The sequence below is a fragment of the Varanus komodoensis genome, unplaced genomic scaffold (genome assembly GCF_004798865.1).
Source record: "Varanus komodoensis strain SLA01 unplaced genomic scaffold, ASM479886v1 scaffold19, whole genome shotgun sequence".
NCBI classification, from domain to species: Eukaryota; Metazoa; Chordata; class Lepidosauria; order Squamata; family Varanidae; genus Varanus; species Varanus komodoensis.
The window spans coordinates 15943074-15968544 of NW_025335550.1; the positions used below are offsets into that span (position 1 = coordinate 15943074).

A 25471-nucleotide genomic window follows, 5' to 3' on the forward strand; every position below is an offset into this window, starting at 1 on the left:
GGCAGATGTAAGTTTTCCCACATATCTCATATATTGACTTCCCTAGGCTGGAACTGAACATTCAGTAGAGGGTCTTATTTTAGGGGGAAATAAACCCCCACTGTTTGTAATAATTAATAGAGAAGTTATCTTTCCCTGTGCACACATACATGCATTTTATCATTTTCTCTCTTTCTTACTTACCCACTCTTTCCTTAAATTTTAATTCTAGAGATATACCTCTAAACGCTTCTGAGTGGATCAGTTTATTCTGTGTGACTGGATTTACTGTGTGAATCATATTCCTTGTATTTCTTTAGAGTGGCTGCCCATGACTTTCCAAAATCAGGGGATCATGGGCATCCAGTGGAGGGTGGGAGGAATGCAAAGGATTTTTTTTCTGCACTCCTTCCACCCTCCCAAACACTGAGGATACCCCCCACTCCAGACAAACTTGAGAGGCCATAGGATTGCACACTTACAATATTTAAACTGCCCCAAAGCCAAAGTTATCTGGCTTATTAAAAGTTACTAAATTTACAGCACAAATATTAAACCAAAAATAAAAACAGCATGGAATAAAAGCAAGATACAACCCACAGCTAAGAATAAACCTATTATAACATCATAAAGCCTGAATCAGAATGGAGGATGAGATGTACCAAAAGCAGTTCTTAAAATACAAGGAAGAATAAAAAGTTAGAATGGTTAATAAGTTCATGAAATCTTTTGCAAAATAAAATGATGGGTAGCATTTGCCATACTTCAGTTGCTTGCCTCATGTTTTGCTCTGTTTAGATATTTAGCAGCATGAGTAGAATGACTTAATCTTTTTAACGTTGTGTTTTTGTATAATGTAATCATTTAGTGTTTATTTTATTGTGTGTACCTTCTACTCAGAGGGTTGGCATTATTGTTCCTAACAGTGATGGATACAAGCAGATCATGCCCTATGACCTCTACCATCCTCTTCCTCGGTATGTAAACCAAATACTCCATGTAAAAACAAAATAAAAGTTCAGATATGGTTTTGTGCTGTATTGGTTCTTTAACAGAGGATACAAACCACATGTTCTGGGCCTGCTAGTTCATGTTTTGTTTTCTATATTGTATTCTATGTTTCCATATGAAAAAAATAGAATACAATAAGACAGTAGAAGTTTAATCTGTTTTCATACAGAATATCTAGCCATCACACAAAACCAAGACTCTTGTCATCTAGAAAATCTAGTTGAGTTTGGGATGACATTTCAAACTTTTGCTCAGTCTTTCTTTTCTCCATCTGACAATGCACTTGTATTTCTGAGATGAAGGGCAAACATTTAATTAGATATGATTAAGAAGCTGAATTTAAAACTTTTTCAATGATGAACAGTGTTTCAGTTCGTTAGAGCAATTATCATACACTCAGAATCAAGATACTGCATTTAGATTGCATGATCAGTTAAAAATGAGACAGTTAAAGACTTTTGGAAATTAGTGACTTCAATTTTAACTCAAACTCAGATTGTTATAGGTTTATTCCTAATTGGACAATAAAGGACACTGTCTCAAACATTGTTTCCTGATTTCTGCACAACAGTGTGGTATTATAACTAGTTGTATCACTTATATATTTTAAGCAAGAGAGATGATTCTTAATTGTGTGAAAGCATGTTATTAACAAATGGTGACTATTCTTTTACTCTGCAACCACTTCCATGATGAAGCATAATTATTAAGCAAGTATTGTTTACATGCATTCATTCAGAAATAATTCTTTGTGCAATTATTGAAGCATTCTGCCAATTACAGGAAGCTTGATTGGCCAGTAATCTGTGTGTATGGTTTTGTGTCCCCAAGGCATGTTTTGCTATCCATTTTTAGTTAAACTATTAAGCATGAAATGCATTACTAATTTTCTGCTACATGATTCCATTTCTGATTGGACTGTAAATTAGCTGAAACCATAAAAAGAGTGCTGATATAGTTTTTGTTGAGCTAACAGCAGCACTATAGTTGACACTTGGATCAGAGATAGGATAAGATGGTCATCCAGAGCCTCATAAACCAGGACTTATGCTGCTGGAAATGAGTGTCATAGTTGAGCATGTCTCCCTTGCCTCCTTCCCACCTCCATACCAGCATAAATCCTGGTTTGTAATACAGCAGAATTTCCCATTATGTCCAAACCAGGGAACTCTGGCTTACATTCACTCTGGCTAAGAAAAGTAATTATCTCTTTCAACAAACCTAGGTATGCATGTTAAAATCTTGCAGTCTGGACTAGGCATAAAAGGACAGTAGTCTCTCTGAAGGTACCTTGAAGATCATCTGTCCCAAACCCTGCTCAGTGCAGGATGCAGCTGCATCATCTTTGACAGGTGCTAGGCTGCCTCTCTTTAAATGTCTCCAGTGAAGGAAAGCCCTGTTCTAATGTTGAGCAGGTCTTCCATTAAGAAGTTTCTCCTAATGTTTCACTGAAATTTGCATTAGTCCTAGTTCTGCCCATTGACCAACATAGTTGCAGTGAGTGTATGATCTGTAATATATGCAGAATGTTTCCTTTATAGTGCAATTCTAAGCATGTTATTCAGACATCCCACTGTGCCATGGAGCTTACTCCCTAGTAACTATGCTTAGTAATGCAGGCTTGTCAAAGGTATCATTCCAGCAATTCAATCAGCACCTATGAAAATCAGTGTAAAATATTCCCATTGATGTCAAAGGCAAATGGATCCCATCTCAACTCACTGTTTCTCAAGGGCTGGTTTTGGAATCCTTTCTTCACACTTATAGAGCTTATTTCAATGAGTGATGCAAAGTACAGTTTAGCCTTTGCACGCTTGCCCTTCAACCCTTCACAGACCAGCCCTTCAGTTCACAACCAACAGCATGATATCCACACCCATTCCTATGCAATAGTTTTTCAGTCAGAGGTGGGGGTTCTGCTTATTGTGCCCCGCACCCATTTAGCACATGGGCAATAGTGAAGTGGTCACTCCGTCTGCCAAGAAAGGGCTTGCATGGGACCTGAAACTAATCACACAAGTCTGGAAAAGTTCTGTGTTAGACCTATGACCCCCTTGCCCGTACTCTCAGTGACCACATTCACACAATCACTGTGACCCACCATGCTTTATGTAAGCCATAGTTGGTTCTAGCACATACCAGTATGTGTGCTGGATGACCTCGGAAGCTGGGGAAATGCAAATCTATAGTGAAGTTAGAGAGCTCAAGTGTTGTGCTTTTCCCTAAACTGGCATCTTGCTTTGCAGGTGGGAAAGCACTCCATGGACTGCCTGCTCTTCCTCTTGTGGAGGAGGCATCCAGAGCCGCACAGTCTCTTGTGTGGAGGAAGACATCCAGGGGCTCGTCAGCTCTGTGGAAGAGTGGAAGTGCATGTACACTCCCAAGATGCCCATTGTCCAGCCCTGCAACGTTTTTGATTGTCCTAAGTGGTTGGCTCAGGAATGGTCTCCGGTAACCGCATTCTTCTCCGAACATACTGCAAATGAATCCTTTCTGTTCCCAAAATACTTGTAATACTAGAATTGCCTTGCTGTGCTTTTAGCACATGTGCTTAAAAAGGACAGAAGAGGGCTAGATTAAGTGTTATACAGAATGCCATGTGAAACAGGCCCCAAGCCAGTCTCCCCCCTGGAGCCATATAATTATCTGAAAGTGCTGCTGTGTAGAAAGGCTCCAAGATATGTTGGACTCCTTTGGAATCCCCCGCAGCTCAGACCTTGTTATCATGTCATTATTTCTCAAGAGTAGCCATTTCCCTAATTGTGAAGCATTCTTCAATACTGGTAAGCAGTACAGCATGGAAAATACCATGACTGGCCACACCTTGTCTTTTTTCAAAGTTTTAAGGATATTAAGATATACCAACCAAGGAGGGAAACCCTTAAATAAGGTTTAGGACACTGTTCATAGTGCAACTGTTGATATTACTTGACAGCCCACCATGGTGAGACTACAGCTCATAGGGAGCGTGTGTGGCCACCATTTTGTATCACCAGCACCTAATGAGCATGGGTTTTGCAAGGGTTAAACAACCCTCACACAACCTGTAGCCTGTTTGAGGGTTCTGTGCAGGTTGGATAACTCTCACAAAGCCCCTGCCCACCAGATTTGCATGACATAACCATCCCCAAGCAGAGGTTGCACATTTAAATTGGTGGCCACAGGTGCCACAGCTTCTCATAGATGAGTCAGGTTTTATCATCTGAACCCAGTCAAGTGGTCATACCTGAATGTGGTCACAGTGCAAATGCATTATCCAAGTCAGCATTTAAAATATTCAAATATGAATAATATAGTGGAATTACAATTCATAGTCATGCACTGAAAGGACCAAACTATCTGCAGACATGATCTAAGCATTTATAATGTGTGGTTTGACCAGAAAATAATGATACTGGACTCCTGCCCAGTTAACTGGAATAAAGCCAACAGCCCAACCATAATAATTAGGCAGAAGGGCTTTAATGCTTATAATGACCTCTGCTTGTTTAAATTCTACATTTTTATTGATGGGAAAATTCTAAAATACAAAGCATAATGTTACAAATGAATAGTCTTTGGTACTACGTATTAACAATTCAGTCAGTATCTTGTCTAATATTTTCATTTTACTTTTTAACCTTATTCCAAAGTAAGAGGAAGGAATGCTCTACAAAATAAATTATTGAATAAAACGTTATTTCCCAAAGACATAAAGTGACTCAGTTGGTATGTAAGTACCTTGTGCAGTAATTTTCAGGCCCATGCTTTACTGAATATAGCCCTATCTATTTTGCTAGGAATTTGTGCAACAATGAATAAATCTCCTTCAAGAGAGCTCTGCTCTTTTCCTTTAGCAGCCTTCAAATAATCCAACAAAATCATCATGGGGCTCATAACCAGTAATATCTTTCCCATTTTTAACAATGTTTTTCCATTAGAAATGAGCTTGGTTAGCATTCTACCAAATACATAGAAAGCCACTGTTCATCTTATCACATCCCCAATAGCTATTTTAACTGTTTCTAGATTTTTTTAAAAAATGCTAACTGGTTTACAATGCCAATTTATTTATTGATTAATGATAACATTTGTATACCAACCTTCAAACAATTTATCCCAAGGCATTTTATGGTACAGTTTAAAATCCAAAATGATGGTACAAAAATTTATTAAAAATACCCTGAAATGTGTATCGAATGAATACCTGGGTTATGTCTTACTCATATGAATCTACTGCATTGGTTTTTTTATTTGTTTGTTGTACTGAATTTTTTTTTACATATTTTCCCCATTTGAGAGCTTCTTAAATTTTCCTGATTCTTTTAATGTTCTTGATAGAGTACTAGTATCTAAAATATAAATACCGACATATAAATACCGATTACAGAAATCTCACCTTGATACTTAGTCAGATTTTCTATATACACTTCAGTTTCCTCATCTATAAAAATATTAAATCAATTTCTAATCAGTTTATTTCCAAATTAAAGAACTAAAAAATTTGGATTGCAATCCTATCCATGCATAGTAAGTACTCTAACCGCTGTTCTACACTCAGCATCATCAGTACCTCTTTCTAAAGCTGTGAGTGAAGCTCCCATAAGCTTCGTTTTAAATAACACGGAAAACAGGATAGAACCCTGTGGAACATCATGGGCTGATGGCTGTGGAGCTGAACAGGAATCCCCCAACACCAACTTCTGGTCATGATCTGACGGAAGGAACAAAAGCACTGCAGAACAGCTCTTCCAAGGCCCAGCTCCACCAGGCAGTCCAGAAGGATAGCCTAGCTGATAGTACAGAAAGCAGCTCAAAGGTCCAGGAGAACTAATGGCACATTGAGACTGGCCAAATCTGATAAGTCAAGTTGAGGGTTTCTTAAATAAGCTGTACATTTTTAAGCAAGGGGGAATTAATATAACTTTGTATTTGAATCCAAAATGTATTTGTTTGTTATTGTGTGCTGGTAGAAGTGCTTCATTTTCCATGCAGGATCCACTTCTGGATCCTGCAAGGAAAATAAATGCTTCTGAAGTCTTCTATTTCAGGGGTAAATGTGTCTATGGGACATAAACAGGAGGAAACACTTGGAAGTGTTTCGAAAGTGTTTGAAAGAACAGAGTCAAAATAGGTTTCCACCATTTGTAGTGCCACATTCCAAAAAAAAGCTTGATGCCATGCTGATTGAGTCCTTTGCCTATATATGAGAACACAAGTGACTGCAGATGAAAGTGACAGAGCAAGCACGGTCCCAGGTGGCTGCAGGCCACATAGCCAGTGCTGAGATCTCAGAAAGACACAAAGAAGCCCAACCACCAAATAATGGGGGACATTCCACACAGATGTGTTTGCACATGACCATCCCTTCTAAATCAGAAAGCCAGTGGCACGCAAGACACACAGTCTGACCTGGTGGATGACTTGATTCTGGTTCGAATTGCTTCTGCTCCATAAGTGCTACCAGGACTAGAAGAGGAGGGATACCTTTGCAATTCATGGACGTGGTTTAGCATTGTTTTCCTTTTCAGTGCACAGTGACGTGTGGCCAGGGCCTGAGGTACCGAGTGGTTCTATGTATTGATTACCGAGGGATGCACACTGGTGGCTGCAGCCCTAAAACAAAGCCTCACATCAAAGAAGAATGCATCATCCCGACTCCTTGCTACAAGCCCAAAGGTAAATTATAGGACAACAGACTCTGTATAAGCATTTCCGCCCTCCAAGGAAATGTATTTTCTCTATTTCGTAGGGTAATTCCATCAGTGAGTTGTGTGGTTGAGGGCTGATGCCTTAGGCTTCATTTGTTACTGAGTTTTGTGAAAATGGATTTCATGGCAAGTCTGAGCTTATGCAAGCACTTTGAGCATACGTGAAGACTTACTTGCACCATGCCCGAGAACAGATGGGTTTAATAACATTAATTACCTGCCCTAAGAAACTGCCTTTATAGAAGGAGGACAGAAAGGGGAAAGGAACCACCAAGGTAATAAGGGTCATTTTCCTTCTTGACCTGTCCTGGAAGTTTTCTCCTAGCTTTTAACAGAGCTAAATTTGGGCGAATATGGTTGATACCAGTGAACATTCTTGTCTTGGTGATATCAGTAGATTGAAAGAGATTTTCATCAGAACTGTGGCAGGGTAGGTTGGCATTTATTACATTATATTCTGCCTGATGACCTCTTGCAAAAAACCCAAGGTGGCGCACACAATCTTTTGCCTATCAATTTTATTCTCACAACAACCTTCAGAGATTGTTGCTTGTTTGTGGTTTCTTTTTAAGGAAAGTCTTAAGATGCAGGCATACGCAAGGTGAGAAAAAAAATGGCCAATAGTTACCAGCATAACTGGGATTCGGGATAGACTGGGAATTGTAGGCCTTTTGTGTATGTCTAAATTTGCAAAGGATGGCCCCCTTACTGGTTCCGTATTAAATACTCACCATCTGAGGTGTATCAAATAGTTATAATAAGCATTATCAAGATAGCTCCTTGCTAACTTTAATAATACTCCATGGCCTTTCATCGCTGTATACCAATAACATGATGTAAGGAAACTGTACCTGCTTAATATCCACAAGAACTAGTGCTGGTAAAAGAACAGGCTACATCTTTGCTTCGGGGATCTATCTGACTAGTTGAATAAAAATATCCGTGCAGCTCCAGTCTTTAGTCATAAAGTCATCATTACATGCTATAATTGCAGCTGTGGTTGCGGCTACTACTAAATATAACCATACTCACCAATGGGAACACACAGACACAACTGAAATGCTGGCGTTGTATAGGAGGCACTTGGTCTATAGGCTGTAGTAGACTAGTAAATGACCACTGTCACGCCACTGCAATGCTTCTTCCCTTTTTATCTTGTAAACCCTAAGAACACGTTGATCTGGCATCATCTCAGACATCTCATGTCACAGAGGGCTGCAAAGGGAAGAAGAGAAGAAGAAAGTCCTACAGGAATTATGCTTGTGTGGCATAGGATTTAACCCTTTATCGGGATTAAATTGTTCTCGTATTTGACAACACATTTCCCATGCTTAAATTGGTCTAAAGCTTTTCAGTTGAGGCTGAAAAGAATTGCCATGCTGTGTGTAATAAACAAACCAGTTCCATGCCAGATCAGGCCCTTGGATACTTTTCTCAGGTTTCATGGGGAGTTTGCGATGAGAGAAGCAGTGAAACAGGCCCAAAGCATTCCAGTGCTTCGACGTTCTGGGACATCATCTCTGTTTTTATGAGGATCCATCCATGTCAGAAGCAAACTGATAGACCAGAACCACATGCTGGGATTGGTATATGGCCAAAGGGTAGTGATACTATCATGGGGCCTGAAAGACTGAAGGAATTGGGAACGATTACGCTTGAGAAGAGATGATGAAGGTGATAGGACAGTTGTTTTCAAATATCTGAAAGGCTGCCACATAGTTGATGGAGCAAATGTGTTCTCTGTCAATCCAGAGTAAGGTTCAAACTAAGTTACAAAATAGGGGAGTTAATCTCAGGGTTAGGAAGAACATCCTGATGTTCTGTGCTGCTTGACACTGAAACAGACTATTTTGGAAAATGATAAACTCTTTAGAGGTTTTTAAGCAAAGTTTAGATGGCTCACTGTTAAGCTAGCAGAAAATCTCCTGCGTCCATAGAGGGTAGGAGTGGATGACTCCCAGTCTGTGATTCTGTGAATTCTGTTTGCTTTTAAATCACCTCCCCCCCACACCCCAGTTCCTGCCCAGTCTGCTCCATGGCACAGCCAGAGTTACAGGGATGCCATGAGAAAGAAGCTAGATTAACGGAGGGTCTTTCTAACATGTGTACAACACTCCCCAAGGAAGCTCACCTGATACCTGCCCTTTTGACACTAGGCGAAGACCCTTTTATTTTTCCAGGCCTTTTAAATGTGAAACGTTTTATGCTGCTCTGTTTTATCTTACACTCTTAGATTTAATTGTATTACTATATTTTAATGCGTTTGTACTCTGTAAACTGCTACAGAAAAATGCTTTGTGCTTTTAGGAGCGGGGTATAAACACTTACAAAAATAATTCAGTCCCACAAATGCATTTTCTGGTAACTTTTTATCTTTAAATCCTGTCAGTAAAGTCAATACCCATAAGCTAGTAGTAACACCTAAAATTTGTAAACAAAATGGGATGGCCTTCCCACTGACCCCCCAAAGCATACTCACTCCATATTTTACAATCATTGCATAGCCATCTGTGCAGGAGAGCAGCATCTGGTTTTTTACAAGGCTATAGGATTTTTTTAAAGGACAAAAGAAAAGCAGTAAAGCCTGACTTTCCATTACCATAAAAATAAGTACACAGTGTATAAACAGAAATATCTCTTTATGTATCTTAGTTAATGAACATGATAAAATATAGATTAAGCTAAGAGCTATGTTGCCATATATGTGTATGTGTGCGTACATGTGTATAAAATCAGAGGGTACTGCTAAATATATCTAAGTAGAAATCTGGCAAGCAATTGTTAGGAATGAGGATATAATAACTTTATTACTCCTCCTTCTCTTGTCCTCTGGCTCATAAATTTTCTCCAGGAAAATGCATCACAGGAGATATGAAATAGGATTACAGGTTATAGTCACTACGAATTGCCAGAATTGCAACTGATCATTTAAGAAATTTAAAATACTGCATGGAAAAGATAAATGTGCCAATGATATGAAAATGTGTGCTTTGTTTTGTATGATTTCATGTTCAGTTGTGGGGCACTTCAGTTTCGATGTCTGGAAGAAATCCAGACACTTGAAACAAGAATTGCTGCCTTCACCAGATCCATAGGGTGGATGTTTGTCCCTCGTGTAGAGTCAGTCTCTATTGGGTTGAACTAAAACTTGCATCTTACAAGACCAACACCCACCCAAGCTTTGCATAAAATAAAGGCAGTTCTTCACACGGAATGGAAGGTTGGTGATTTCAGGCTCCATCACTTCACATGTTAAATTCTACTTTGGAAGCTATCCCAACCTTCAGCATTGGGATTCTGGTGATGTCCAGGAAAGTGATGTCCAGGAAATCCTCAGTTCACATGCAGTATCACACAAGGGCCCTGGATTCAAATCCCAGTCCAAAGAGACGCACTGGAGTCAGTGTTAGTTGAATGCTTTGAGTCTGCTCACAAATAAGTACATTTAGACTTAAAGGGCTCAGATCAGACTTGTCGGGAAAACTACTCCAGTGGCTTTAAAATAAGAAGATCCCATGAAGGTTTTGCTGGCTTGTCACTGTTCTGTTGAGAAAGGATTCAGTAGCCTACAGCATATTTCTCGGATCACACTATGGTCAGAGGCCTGGGAAATGCTTCAGCATCCTGTGAGCTACACAGAGCTCAGTGGGTTGTTGCCAGCCTGATTTTACCTTCCTTTGTTCTGCGATTGCCAGTATGCCCTGGGCTACTCTTCAGACCCTTTTCCCTCTGGTCTTAAGGACCAGGATAGGTCAAGCTTGCTCAGGCTTATTCTCTGGCCCAATCCAGATTTATATTCCCATGAGAGCATTGTTTGACTCCAAAAAACCAGTATTTATAAGATTCTTGCAGTGTATATATTTGGTACCGACCTTGGAGGGAGGAAAAAATACAGACCAGCACTGTTTTATATCAAAAATGACAGGGAAAGTATTTAGCTCATTCTTTGCACATAGTTGATGAGCTGATAAGCTCTGACTGGAAGGGCATCACTGAACTATTTTCATATTTGTCTATTTCTTGAAATATCATGCATCACATCTGGATTTTCTTCTATGTCATAATAAGCCATCAAATAGAGTTTAGCATAACTTTTTCAGGTTGAAAAAGTTAATGACAAATACTGGCCTTCCCCCTCTTTTTTTCACCCTTGACCAATCAGTCCATGAATATGAAGGACTATTTACATAGAGTTGCAGGTCATTCCACACATTACAGACTGCAGTGGAAAACTGGATGGGCTTGTGCACTTTCACTGTTTCTATAAGTGGGAAAATGTGGGGATTCAGCCTCATGTTGTCCACACATCTATGCGAGGGGATTGTGGAGAACACACAGAGACTAAGCTTAATCGGCCAATATATGAGCCATCGTTTTCTCTTTGCATCCATCCTTCAAGCAAATGAGTGAACAAACCAGGAAATCTTCCATTAACTCCCGTTTCCTATTCTGTTTGAACCAGGCAACTGTAGTTAACTGCTCTGGAACAAACAGGCCAAGTTATTAAACAATTGTCTGAAGCTGGCTTATTATCCTGCTTTTTCCCCCAAAGTTGTTAATTATAGTTTTCTGGGGGGGGGGTTTTTAGGTAATTGAAAGGTTCCTCATTCATTTGTTCTCTTTGTGAAGGGAGGAACAAAGGGGCTCTGTGCTCAGCCAAGAGGTTAACTCCTATCATGGCTTAGTAAGTCAGAGATGATTATCCAAACCCCTCCATTTGCTAACTGCATGCTGCGTCAAAGTTCTTTACAGTATATATGCTGTCTCCACCCACACCGCCTGTCATCATGATAGGTATTCTGCTAGTATGAAATAAACGCAGCATACCCACATATGCACACATACAAAACCCACAGGTGGATTGAGTTACAAAAGGCATGCATGAAATTACTATTGCATATTTCCTATTTCTCTGTGATTATTTCCCCAGAAAAACTTCCTGTTGAAGCTAAACTGCCATGGTACAAGCAAGCCCAGGAGCTGGAAGAAGGAACCGTGGTATCAGAAGAGCCAACGTAAGTCTTAAAATATCATTTGCTGACATTGCAGCACTTGGTGTCAGTAGCCAAAAAGGCACTGAAACAGTATTTTACTTTAAATTGTATGTGGTGCATTTGTTACCATCAGGAATAACTGAAAATCCATTGTGGTTGGAATATCTTTAGGTATTCCATAACCTGGCCAGTATGAAAGTATTTCTAACTAGAGTGTGTCTTCTGTGAAGAGTTAACCCACAATCAGCATCTTGTAGCTATTGAGCTGGATAAGCTGCTTCACTGACATCTTATTTTTATGACCCTTCCCGTTTGTAACAGTTCAGGTTTTTGATCAGGTCGTGCCTTAATAGCCAGAGTGGTTTTGTATATGCAGATGGCATTTGTTTATTTTGGTTCAAGTAAACTAGTGAATCAGACTGTATTCCAATATCCCTTTGCTGAAGTAGTTCAAACTTCTCATGTAGCTATGTATTTCCAATGGTTCATAATTTTGAAGATATCTGCACATCAAAACTTGATATCACAGAAAGCCTCAGAAATATGCCACCATTACGTTTAGCTGAGCTAAGAGCCAATCTAGGTTTTATAGTCTCCATGGAAATGCAAATCCACAGACATATTGTTAAAACCATCCATCCTATGAGTTGGGAATCACATCATAAGTTTCTCAATATTCCCAAAATTCATTAGATGCCTGCCATTCCCTTTCTTTGTGATGCTCACGCTGCTAGTGCTGTTGTTTATGTAACTACCCCCCAAGAAGAGGGAGGTTCAGCAGATTTTTGGGAACCCCCACATTTGCAGGAGAAATTAAGAAACAGTTTTATAGGAATTTTGGGGGAACCGCCCCCAGAAAAGAAGCCCAGTGAAAACAGAGCATTCTCAGTTGCTATCAAGTGCTATTTGACCTTTGGGCTAAGAAGTGGTGAGGGGGGAATGGAATGAATGGCTTTTGTTGCAGGCCCCAGTTGTGCCCAACAATCCATTTTCAATTTCATAAGCTGTCTCTTAAGCAACCATTAAAGATTTTCTCCTTAAAACATGAAAAATTGCTTTGAAAATGTTAAAAAACAAATTTCTGAGTAAGTTGCAAAGCCACCTGGATTGCAGATTCGGTTGCAATGCTTGGGTAGTACCTGATGGTGTCCCAACACTCATGGAAATAATGCTGTGCTCTTGTACCTGTGAGTTTCTGTCTGATTGCTGCATGCTTAAGAAGGCTGGCACTAACTGCAACTTCCCACCGAGCAGGTCAGGAGGAAGGGACTGAGCACAGTTTGCCCCTTCCTGACCACTTCCAACAACAGCTATTCAAAGTAGAAAAAAACAATCTTGCAGTGCCCAAGTACACATTTAATATAAAATGTAAAGCAGGCCATGTAAAAAATGGTGGTAGTGGGAGAACAGGGTCAAAAAAGTATGTGATCGTGGAAATGTCTTGAGGTAACATGGAAATATTTTGAGTTTGAGAAAGCAGTGGCAGGTGATGGGGGAGGAACTCTAGATTCCAGTGAATGAGCTATTTTATGCAATGTGTCACAAATCTAATCTCTTCCCAAGTCCCTGTGTGCAACCCCAGTCTGATCTGAAACTTCTTCCTAACACTGAAAATACATACAGAAACACACACGCTGTTATTCTAAACATCTTGATGTACAAGATTAGCATTAGCTACATCTGTTAGTAGGTTAAAATTGCTACAACACAGGGATGCATTTATTAATTGAAAATAATCCAGCGATTTGGGAGCAACCTTATGCATTTCGAAGAAAGAAAAGTGCTTCAAAACTCCAGTGCCCTGCTGGCACAGGCCCAGCAGAATGGACAAAGTGACAGGAATGTTTTTTGCCTCACCATCTGCTTTTCTGTTTCTTTTCTCACTGGATGCACTTTTGAATACATCTAGTGGAGCCATGGGAATAAGAGCTGGACCATTTGGCTCCTCAGTGCTTCCTTCCCCACTCCCTTCATTCTTCTTTGCATCAGGGCTCTGACTTGGGGTGAGAAAGCCACCACAGTGCTTTGTTCAGCAGCTGTAAGAGATGAAGGGAAACGATTCCTGTTCGGATTTCCCCTTCTGAGGTCATAGCAATATCTGTAGCCTTGGAGAGGGAACTATGAAATATATAGGGACTATCAGATCGCTCACTTCTGTATTGTCTCTGTCCTCTAATCAAGGCTTTTTACTCCTGAATGTTTGTCTCCAAATGATGAGAAGGTTACAGTAAGGCAGAAGTGGGGAGTCTGTTAATTAAGTCTCCCCAGGAGGACTTTAAAAAGCTATCCTTCTGAAATTCACCTTGCATCAAACCTCACCTTGTTCAAAATCTCATCCCTGCTTTTACACATTCTTACATTCCTCAGTAGGTGAAAAGAATAAAGGCTTAAATGTCGTGGGAGGAAAAAGTCTTTCCTGACCATAACAGGTCACTACTGAGCCATCAGAAATGTATTATATAGTACACCTCATAAATTTGTCTAGCACAGTTTTAAAGCCAATGAGGTTGTTAGCTCCCAAGTCTGTTTGGGGAACTGTTCCAACATTTCACTGCGTTGATTATTAGAAACGCCTTTCTTATCACAGTTGAATGTATTAGTAGGCTCCCCTGAACTGCTGTTGTTCCTCTAGCTCTTGCACAGTGTTATCCTTATTCTGTTCCTGAGCTCCCTGCAAAACAGCACCGGCCAGGGGAAGTAAAGTACGTGACAAGGCAGTGAATAGACAGGGTGAGTGGGACGTGTGTGAGGGAGAGTGAAGAAGGAAGGAAAGAAGGAAGGAAAGGGTGCAGAGGAGGTACTGCAAAACCAATGAATACATCTGTGCATTTTCTCAGATTTCCACATGGTTACAATTTATTCAGCATCTTAAATAGCTAGGTATGTTCAAACTAAAAAGTGTGGGGGAAAAGACTGAAAAGCAAATGTTGGACTTTGTTGTTATTGTTGTTGTTTTAATAAGGTGAAGTTTTTGTTCCCAGAACGCTGAAAGGGAATTTGATTTCTCAAAGGAACTCAGTAAGAATTGGACATGAGATGAATCTCCCAATAATGCTTTGTTTCAAAAGCAGACACTGGGGCTCTGGATTGGATTGGGACTGAAATTCTGGGAAAGGGCCATTTAAGCCTTTCCACCTATGTTTTTTCCTCAGTCAGAATGTCCTCTTTCCTACACAGCTACTAGAGGGTTGCAAGAGAAAAGGATCCTAGGGATGTATGAGAATTTTGGTTTTACTCACAATGCATGCATGCAACAAGCATGCATTTGCCAAAAATATCAGTAACTTGTGAAACACAGTCTCACATTCATCTAATACTTAATTCCCATTTGATATGTGCAGATCTCCTATGTAGATGGAAACATCCCCATTTTAACTTGTGGAAGAAACTTGTTCAAATTAGGACATTGATTTGAATTTGAGGAAACTTGCACAAATCTCTTGTTTGATCACTGTTCAGTTTTTGCAAGTTTCCCATTTGCACAGAGCAAGCTGTGCATGCAAATGGAATTGATAATGACACAATCAGTGAGGTGATGTTCAGAAAGTCCTGGCAATCCGTCCCTGGATCAGATACAGTACAAAGCAATGGAAGCATGGATTTGTGGTTTCTGAACTGAGTTTGTGGCATGTTCAGAGTTCTCTCTCTCCCTCCACCCCTGCCATTTGCTTAGGTTACTGAATAATTTGACTCAGCCTACTATTGTGTGCGGGTATAGATTTCTCTCCATTTTGCTGGTCCAGGTTTTTATCATTCTCTTTCTCTCTGCTTAAGGTGCTAAGAGATCTGATGCACCCTGCTACTGAAAGCTACTCTTTCAGGCTGCTTTTTTAAACTTGGGGCTTGTGAGTTACACAACTGAGTATAAAATTATGTGGCTTGAGGGTAGGGCCACAGTGGGCCACACTCCACTGTTGGGGACAATCATAGCAGGTGAGCTCTTTAGCAAAGCTTGCTGTTTCCTGAAACTGAGCAACCTCAGGTGTTTTGTGTTGCAGTTTGGCTGAGAAGGTTGAAGGCAAGTCCAGGGAAGTGGCAGAGTCTTCTAGAATGCCCAGCACCTTAGATGTGAATGTTTTTCCCATGATCTGCAGGGCATGTGCCATGTCTGTCTTCCTGGGCAATATCAAATGTATCTACAGCAAGTGCAAGCTAGAAGTTCTGCTGAAAGAGGGACTCAGAGCACACCTCTCTCTGGGAACACACCTCTGTCTAGTGAGACACTACCCATGCCTGCTGCCAAACACTAGTGTTATTTCAGGACCTCTGGACTTCTTCTCTACAAACATTTTCGAGATTCATTATAACTGCTGAAATATAACAATCAATGCTGCAAGGACAGGATGACACAAAAGCGTCTCTGTCTAAGCAGGTCTCGGTATTTCTCATACGGCTTGTGGAAATCCAGATGGAGGGCTCTGGGCACCACTGATTAGAGGACATTGTGCAGCTATTCCATCTTTTTCTCATCTCATTTCTGCAGTAAGAGAAAAGCCAGAAGAAATGCGGGGAAAACACAGGAGGGTTAGGAATGAAAGACACCATCAACTAGAGCTCCTGTAAAATTCTGTGAATGAGGCAGGGTGCTTATACCATAGAAGCCTTGTCATGGAAGCACCATTGATTTCAAGCTTAAAGGGAAACACAGTCGTTATAGTAACACGTATGAACTGAAGCCACACACAGATTGTATGCTTGTGATACCACAGGAGATACAGCATTTTCTCCTTCACAAGACACTAGAAGTGTACAAGTCACACACAGGTCCTTTGTAGCACTCCTGTATACCTGCTGAAGCTAAGCTACTCCTATAGTTGATAAGCTAATACCCTAGAACGCAAGAAGAAGATTCAAGGTGATCTTGATAGATTGGGCTGAAAATAGAATGACATTACATAGGAACAAATGCCAAGTTCTGCACCTAGGAAAAATAAACCAAGTGCATCGTTACAAGATGGGAAATAACTTGGCTCAACAAAACTGTGAGTGGGAAGGATCTTGGAATTGTTGTAGATCACAAGCTGAGTATGAGTCAGTCATTTGATGTGGCTGCAAAAGGGGCAAATTCTATTTTAGACAATTCCCTTTTACTCAGCACACTGGTTAGGCCTCATCTGGAGTACTGTGTCCAGTTCTGGGCAAAACAGTTTAAGAAAGATGCAGACAACCTGGAAAAGGCAACAAGGATGATCCAGAGACTGGAAACAAAGCACTATAAGGAGGAATTGAAAGGACTGGCCATGTTTAGCCTTGAGAAGAGAAGACTGAGGGGAGATATAATAGCACTCTTCTACGTGACTGTCACAAAGAGGAAGGACAGGCTCTCTTTCAGTCATCTCATCATGTAGCACATCGAATAATGGGCTCAAGTTACAGGAAGCTGGATTCCAGATAGTTATCAGGAAAAATTTCCTGACGGTTAGAGCTATATGACAATTGAACCAATTACCCTTGGAGGTTGTAGGCTCTCCCACACTAGAGGCATTCAGGATGCAACTGGCCAGCCATCTGAGAGGGATGGTTTAACCTGGAATCTACACTCCTCAGCGGGTTGGACCCAATGGCCTTCTGGCCCTTTCTAACTCTACTGTTCTATGATTCTATGATGATGTACATCACTTTCCCAGGGAGAATAGATGCATGGAAGTACTGAAACAAAAGCCATATTTTCACCTCATAAAGTTTGCCTTTGCTACAATAAAACTGCCACAGTGGTGAGGCTGATGGGAAATCAAGCGAGTTATAACTGAAATCATGAGACACATTGCATAAGGAAATATGCAGTGTTATATTCAACATTATTATATACACATATTTGTATATACAGTGTGTAAATGTTGTAATCAAGTTATACTTTGGTATGTATTTCATATGTTTATTTTGTTCATTTATAGGAAATACAGTTGAGTCTGTTTTTATTTATCATAATTTGGAAGCCCATTTTATGGATTCTTACAGCTTTTTCTCCACTATTAAACTGCTTTTCTAAATATGTATTTAGCAAACTCTAATTACCCTTCAGCATACAATAGGGATTAGGTACTGTCAACATGTGTGTCAAAGAGAGATTCCATTGCTTACTTTGGAAAGCCTGATTTGAGTCATAGCCCATATTTCTGCTGGAGAGCACTAAAAAAATAAGCTAGAAGGAGCCACAGATGCAGGAGACAGCAAGATCATGGACCTATTGAAAAAAGGCTAGTTCTGAATGTTGAGAATGGATCTTGATATTGCATTATGACAGGAGTAGGCAGCCTTTGATCATCAAGATATTGTTAGATTCCAGTTCCCATAAGCCCCAGCCAACATGGTTGACATGGTCAAGAGCACTAGGAGTCCAATAACATCTGGAGAGTACAAGTTCCCCACCCCTGCTTTAGGTGGAAGAACATCCCTCAATATGCTTGGTTACAGTTATTACATCTCTTCTTAAATTTATGATTTGTAAATAGCCACATAGCTGGATTTTTGCAGGATAATGAAGAAATATGAAATACAACTACAAAGTATTTGGATGAAATGCAAATACTGTATGATTTGTGGAGTAGTGATAATAATACAGCCTTAGACTGGAAAAAATGAAAGGAATCCAAGAATTTAGGAAGGGTTTTGATTTGTAATCATAGGCACCTTCTTTATAGTTGTGTTGAGTCATTCATATGGGCCATGTGCTTACACAGAACAGGCATTTGGAATATTCTGGAGCTGAAAGGAGTCCTGCCCACCACATCTGTGCACCCTCCAGATGTGGCTCCCACTTGCCTCTCAGGTAATTTTTGATTCCAGCAACCATCATCAGCATTTGGAAGGTTATCTGCCTTCTGGTATTACTCTGTAAGCACAGCAAAAAAGCCAGCCATGCACAATGTTATCCCCTCCTGTGGTACTAAGCAGAATTCTTCTTTCTTTCCTATTTTCTCTCTCCTCTTCAGTTGCCACCCTCTGATGTGCATTTCTTCCAAGTCCTTCTTTAAAGCATGTACCTGTTGCATTAGCACGTAGACATTCCTCGTATCTTCTTCTCTGTACCCCATGTCACTATCCCTGCTATGGGTACCAGACTTCATTCCGCTATTGACTTCTGCTGTTATTTCAGAGCAACTGGCAGCCAACGAGAAACTGAGTCCTTAGTACCAATACTTACTGATAAGGTCAAACCAAGCAAATTCCAAAATGAATGCCCGCTAGTCCCTCGTTACCAGGACCAAAGGACAAAAAGAAAAGGACTCTTTGCAGGATCAAGTTGAATGACAAGCAAAAACTACATGTGCAGGAAGACAAGCACAGTCACACTCTCTACTTTAGGCACCACCTTCAGTTCTGGAAAAGTGCAGCTTCCACAGGACCATGGTGCCTTCCTGATCTCATACTTCAACCACAATGGTAGCCCCTCAGGCATGCCTCCCCATGGAGCCACTCCAGTTACTGTTCTTCTGAGCAAACCATCCAGATCCCAAACCTTTCCTCCTGACCCTTCCTGCTCCAGTTTCTGGGCTGGTGGGCAGTCCTAAAGCCCTCTCATGGGGCTCAGCTTTCAGCCTCCTCATCCATCACGAACAGTGACTCCAGACACATAGACACATTTCCTTCTGGCTTGAGAAAGAGGCAATTGGTTCACACCGTGTTAATGGACTGTGGTCTCGGTGGGAAAGAACACTCTGTATTAGTCAACTCAGACTGCTAGCAGTAGCAAATGCCTTCCAGGCACCCGAAGCACAGGCCTTGAAATGACCCGTCCAAATTACCAGAGACAATACCATGGTTATCTTTTATAGCAAAAATGTGGAACAATGTCTCTTTCCCTCTTACTTAATTTGGTGTATTGCCATCCATCCTACCAGAAAGTCAAACATCTTCATAGATTCACTCAGCAGATGAAGAACTATACCTGCCCAATGGGAACTTCATCCAAAGAGCTTCTCCAACTTCTTTGGCATGTGGGAGGCCTCCACCATCAACCTCTTCATCGCAGCCATGAATACAAGTGCAGCATTTTCTACAGCAGCTCAGGGTGTGACCTAGATGCACTGCGTGGTGACTTCAACTATGGATACACTTAGGCCCTTTTTTTCTTCCCTCTCACCACTCAACTTTGTGAACAAACTAGAGAATGAGAGATCCCATGGCATCCTTTTATGGTTGCCAGACCACTTTCTGGCCACATTTCCTATGCATCTCTCATCACCTGGACCTGCTTATAATGGACAGAAGGAAAATCTGACACCCAGACCTGGAAACTGTGCACCTCAGTGCATGGATAATAGAAGACTTAACAAATCTTCCAGGAAGCCTTGAAGGTAGTGGCTTCCTCCTGCAAACCCTCCACTTGGCCCTCAAAATATACACCACTAAATATAAGTTATTTCTTGACCATTTTCACCACTGCAGGACTGGTTCTGGAGTCTTAAATTCTCCCTCATGCATTAGGTTTCCTCCTTTCTTTAATGATTTGGAGTCTCACACTCTCATTCATTAAGATTCACTTAGCTGTACTAGCAGATAATCATAACAAGGCAGTGGGCTACTCTCTTGATTCACCTGCAGATCTGAAGCATTTCCTTAAAAGACTCTTCAGGCTTTGTCCACCAGCCTTCCTCCTGTTGCAGCCTGTCAGTGGTTCTTGCTCCAACGACAGCAAGACCCTTTGAGCCCATGACTACAGCTGACCCAAGACTCCTCACAATACAAGTGGCCTTGCTGGTGGCCACCTTCCCAGTGTGCTGAGCAAATGAATTGTGTACTCTTTGCCATGACCAACCATTTCTGGTATTCCACAAGGAAAGGGTAATTTAGTGCCTAGACAGTTCCTTCTTCTCCACACAGTTCCCTCTCATAATGATACCATCAGAACTGTGTAGAAATGGTCTCCCAAATGCTCCACCCTATTGGTGAGCAGAGAAATAGGTGAGTTCATGCATGGAACTTCAGGGAGGAGAAGCAAAATTCTCCACAGTTCCTCACAGTAGAGCTTTCCGTTGGGCAGGGTTGTCATTCTGTTTCTTTTCTTTTCCATAAGCGGCTTGTTCGCTTGCTGCCAATGCAAGCTTCAAGTGTACTGGGCAGGCTGACCCCCATTTTGCATCTGCCACAGTGCAGGCAGGAGGGAGGCAGCCTTGTTGCCAGCTCAGTGGTAAGCTGGGCCTAGTGTTCTGCCTAAATCTATCTTCTGATTTCCTGAAAGGTTCTTGCCACATGAAAGAGGCTTCCATTGTTCTGTCTGGTTCTCAGGGTGCTCAAAATTTCTGTGATTTTTTAAAGCTTCTCCAATCACTGCAGCCTGACTGAAGGAACTGCATGTGTGTTTCCCTTCTATTATACTTCTCTGAATTGCTATTCAGCTTCCGGGATGGTGGTGGGGAGCCCTGTGAGGGGAATTACTTAATTAGGGCTTCCTGTGGGGCTTTAATTGGAGTGTGGGGAGCTGAAGAAGCTACTGATGATGATCGCACAGTAAAGAACAGCATATTCCTCAGCCTCAAGCCCAAGAAACCTAACTGCAATTCCTAAGTTAGAATTTTTTAGAAACGTTATTCATCGTTGAATTTATTTCCAAAATAGTTTCTTTTTTATCAAACTGCTTGAGGATGGTCAAAAACATGTGGCAAAAATGTTTGGCACAGCACTATCTTTCCACCCTTGGTCTACCTCCCCATCAGAGGTCAGCTTCTCTTCCTTAGATGTTAGACGAGCCCTTTCATTTTATTTATACAGAACATCACTGTCCAGAACTTCCCCTTTGCCTGTTCATCTTTCATTCTCTACCCAAAAATTGATATTTTGGATCTTGTCTCCTCTACCTCTTGCTTACCAAATTACATGATTTCTGACCCTTGTACAAGCTCAGGGTCATTTACTGAGGACTGCAGAATCCTCCACAACTTTCCTTCAGAGCATACCATTCCCACAGCAATGCAGGGCTGCTTCTTGGGAGTCAACAGTCTCCTTACCAAGTATTCCTAATTTAGCATCAGATCTCATACAGAGGCAGCTTTTAGCAGAAGAGCTGTCTCTGCATTGTTGCAGCAACATCTCTGGTAAGCCTACTGCTTTTCAGTCACCCGTATGCATGAATCACAAGGATCAGAAGGGACAGATTGCTTACCTGTCACTGTGGTTCTGCAAGTGGTCCTATGGGAACTCGTGCAGCACACCCTTCTCCACACTGTGATGCCTCACCTTCTTTAACTCCTCTGCAGCAGCATGCTTTGAACAGAGAGGCAGGTAGGAGGCACACCCAGGTCATGTACAGAGGGACGGGCAGGACTCCCACTAAACTCGGATGAGCTGTAAAATGTGCCAGACAGCTATTTTGTACAGGAACCCACATGTGGAGTTTAGAGAAGCCACAGTTACAGATAAGCAAGCGTCCTTCCTCAATATACCTGTCTGCTTTGCAGAGTTTTTTTCATTTGTACCATGGGGAATAATGTAGCGTGGAATGCCACAACTTAAGTATTTTGTTAAGTTGTATTTTTATGATTTCAATATAATGGTTCTATGTTTGACTATAAATTTTGCGATTACCTTGATTAATTCAGGAAGTGGTAAATTAGGGCTGGTATTTCACCAATTCATAGCATGGAAATTTTCAGAGCAGTTTCAGGGTAGAAGGAAGACTATATTTACCTTAGGCAGGTATATATAGTGCGGCAAGCAACAGCAGTGGCTCTTTATTTCCCCACTTCATTGCCTGGGAAGAGGAGTGACACAGAATGTCTACAAAGAAAATCACTTTTCTCTTTTTTCTCTTTTCTCTTTTCCTTTCCTTTTTTGAGAGGGGCAGAAAATGGTGGTCTCCTGCCAGCTGTTGCCTGCTGATCCTGAAGTCTTGGCGAGCTGTTGATCTGGCTAGCTGGTTGGCTAGCTAAACTACATCCCTGCTGTGTGTGCATGTATGCAAAGAGAGAGGGAGAAAATCTCATAGCAGGAGGATGGTTTGCGTCTCTTTGCAGCTGGGGGATGAGGATAAACCTGCTCTCCCAGTGTTCTCTGATCAAAAGAGACACTGTTCCCATTCCTCCTGCACACCTGCAATAAATTTTAGAAAAGCAAAAGCTCCATAGCTGCTGCACACTGTGCACTCCATGAAGAGCAGACCCCTGGAAATGATGTCCTTTCCTTTCCTTCCCAGGGGCCTTTGAGCTGCTTTAAAATTGCACATGGGGCTTCAAGGACAGGAAGCTGCCAGCTGCAGCAGGGCTGGCTGTTCCTTAGCCAAGGAAGTGGGAAGGGTGGGAGAAGAAAAATAGACCACCTGCTGGCGATGTCATCTCACAGTCAGTCATACACACCCCATCTGGCGGGAACTATGCACCCTATTTACTTTTAATTTAATTTATGGGGGTGTAATGATGCGGTGATGGAATGAATGCAATTAATTGATGGGAATTTGATGCGTTACAGATGCTCCTGTTTTATATGTTGTCATTTGTAAATATATTTTATCGGGGTTAGCAAGCTTGTGCTTTTGGTGTTGATTTATTCTCACTATTAGAGTAAACTCCAAATGTGTGCATGGTTGACAATCCTTTGGGACAGAAAGAAATTGGAGGTAGCGACTTGCTGGCAGATGAGAAATGAATAGATCATTAATTGAACAGATATTGGTTTGGATGTACATGTTTGTGAAAAGTGAATTGGGGTGGTCTTCCTAAATTTGGGGAAATAAACTAATTTTAGCAGAACTTATTTAGAGCTGAATTGTCTTCTCAGACATGGGTGATCAGTTTGGTCCCACTATTTTCATCTGCAAACTTCTTTCTTATGCTCAATTCCATTAGAAAGTTTTGCTTTCTCTGACATGGAGTTTTGACAACCTGTTGCAGGTGACATGGAAGACGGTACGCTAGTAATATATACTAGCCCTGAAAATCCTACGGGCACCCCTGTGTGGATGTATCACTCCCAACTAGAGTTGCATTATGTTAGGAGGTGTGCAAGTTAGGTACAGTGACATTTTATCTTGCTTTCTAACTAGAATGCCCATTTCTCTGGTCAAGGTGTTCCATTTTGAGGAAAATTGAACACAGTTATGCTAAAATAGGGGTACACAACTGCATTTCACAGACCACAAGCAGTGCATGGCTGCAGGTTGTGAGATCCCCACACTACCGCCAGCTAGACTGCAGGAAAATGTCTCCCACTAACAGCACTTGGGACAGCAATACATACTGGAATCACTGGGGGATAAGAAGTAGGTTTTGTTCAGCTCTAGGCTGTGAAAACCCCGTTCATATTTCTGATTAGTGATTGGAGACAAGAGCCATTTAATGCCATCTCAGGTTTAAATATTTGCTCTTTAAACACCTTCAAAATCATAGAATCATAGAGTTGGAAGGGGTCATGAAGGCCATTGAGTCCAACCCGCTGCTGTTGCAGGACACCACATTACACCATCCCACTGCGATTGCTGTCCAGATTCTTTTTGAAAGGTATTTTAAAGAACAGGGTATTTAAATGTTCGATCTTTAATTTGTGAATTTAAATAACCTTAAATCAATCTTTTCTCCAGCCACTGACAGGAGGTGAGAACAGGGTTTTCACAGCTGGAGAAATTTCACATGACCCCAAATTGGATTACTTCCCTTTGTATGCCTCAGAACTGTTGCACTGAGTGCTACATCTGAGTGGACATGGAAGGAACTGAGCTGTGCTTTGTTCAGTGGAAAAAATGTTCAGACTAGTAACAAATAGGCTATATGTGTGCATATACCTGCCTGGGCCCCAACATACCCCCATGCAGCCCTCCGAAGCAAAAAAAGGTAGGGCACCCCTCCTCTAAAAGGCTTCTGATGGCTGGAACAGTTGCCGCTGGCCGTTCTTTAGAGGGCTGCATGGGTCACCCCAATCTCCATAGTCCCTGAAATCTCATCGCAACAGCATTGTTACACAGAACTAAACTGAGTGGTTCGTTCTGCCGACTGAACAGCTTAGATCAGCAAAGCTGGGATGGTGATCATTCCTGTGTAATAATTCCCTCTCTCCTTCCTTCCTGCAGCTTCCCTGTGTGCTCTCAAAACCTACACTGGAGGGCTGGAAAGCCCTCCTCAGAAGATTTTCAGGTGGTGCAGAGGGCTGCGGGAGGGGGGCGGGGAGCAAGCGGGAGAAGGTTCCATGGCGCTAGTGGATTCCACTAGCAGGGCCTTGGATTTAATTCATATATCACATTTGATCTTCCATTGACCATGGAAATAGAATGCAAGCATGAGAAAGAGATATATCACTGATGGCCTTAGATCAAGCATTTCGGTTAGGATTGATGCTCGTGAGATACTACCCTCAAGTTCAAGTATAGACATCATAAGAATATCTGCAAAGAGTAGAAACATCAGTGAGTAAAAAATGTCCAAAAACAGTTTCCTGATGGCTTGTTTCTTGACACATTATCACATTGATGTTTGGAACATACGGCGTGGGAAAGAGACCATTCATACCTTGGATATCCTTATGTTCCACTTCCTCATCGGAGCCTGATTTAATAGCTCATTACACAACCTGGAACTGGAAGCAGAGCTTTCATGACTGGAAAAACATGAGTCCTATTTGTTTTCACTGATTTGTAGAGTTTATAGCAGGGAGGTGTGTAAAAGATTTCACTTTGTTAGCACTTGAATAACACTTTTATATGTTAACATGGTATCAGGCTTTTTACGTTTTGTCGTAAGTAACCTGGTGCGAGCTGTAAAAGGAAAACAAAAAGGTTGAGGGCAACAGTAATATCTGGATACCAGATGGCATCAGCTAAGTGATGAGACTGGTTCCGTAAGAAACAAAAGGAAATTCCTAGCATGCTTCCAT

The 25471-nt window shown here is 41.3% G+C and overlaps 1 protein-coding gene across 1 annotated transcript in view; it reads left to right on the forward strand.

Moving 5' to 3' along the window:
* Positions 1–25471, forward strand: part of ADAMTSL1 (ADAMTS like 1) — a 591693-nt gene that overhangs the window by 442237 nt on the left and 123985 nt on the right. Inside the window, exons 11-14 of the mRNA XM_044427603.1 lie at positions 906–956; positions 3237–3441; positions 6501–6648; positions 11611–11695. Of these exons, the coding sequence (XP_044283538.1) occupies positions 906–956; positions 3237–3441; positions 6501–6648; positions 11611–11695 (489 nt within the window). The remainder of the gene's footprint in view (positions 1–905; positions 957–3236; positions 3442–6500; positions 6649–11610; positions 11696–25471) is intronic.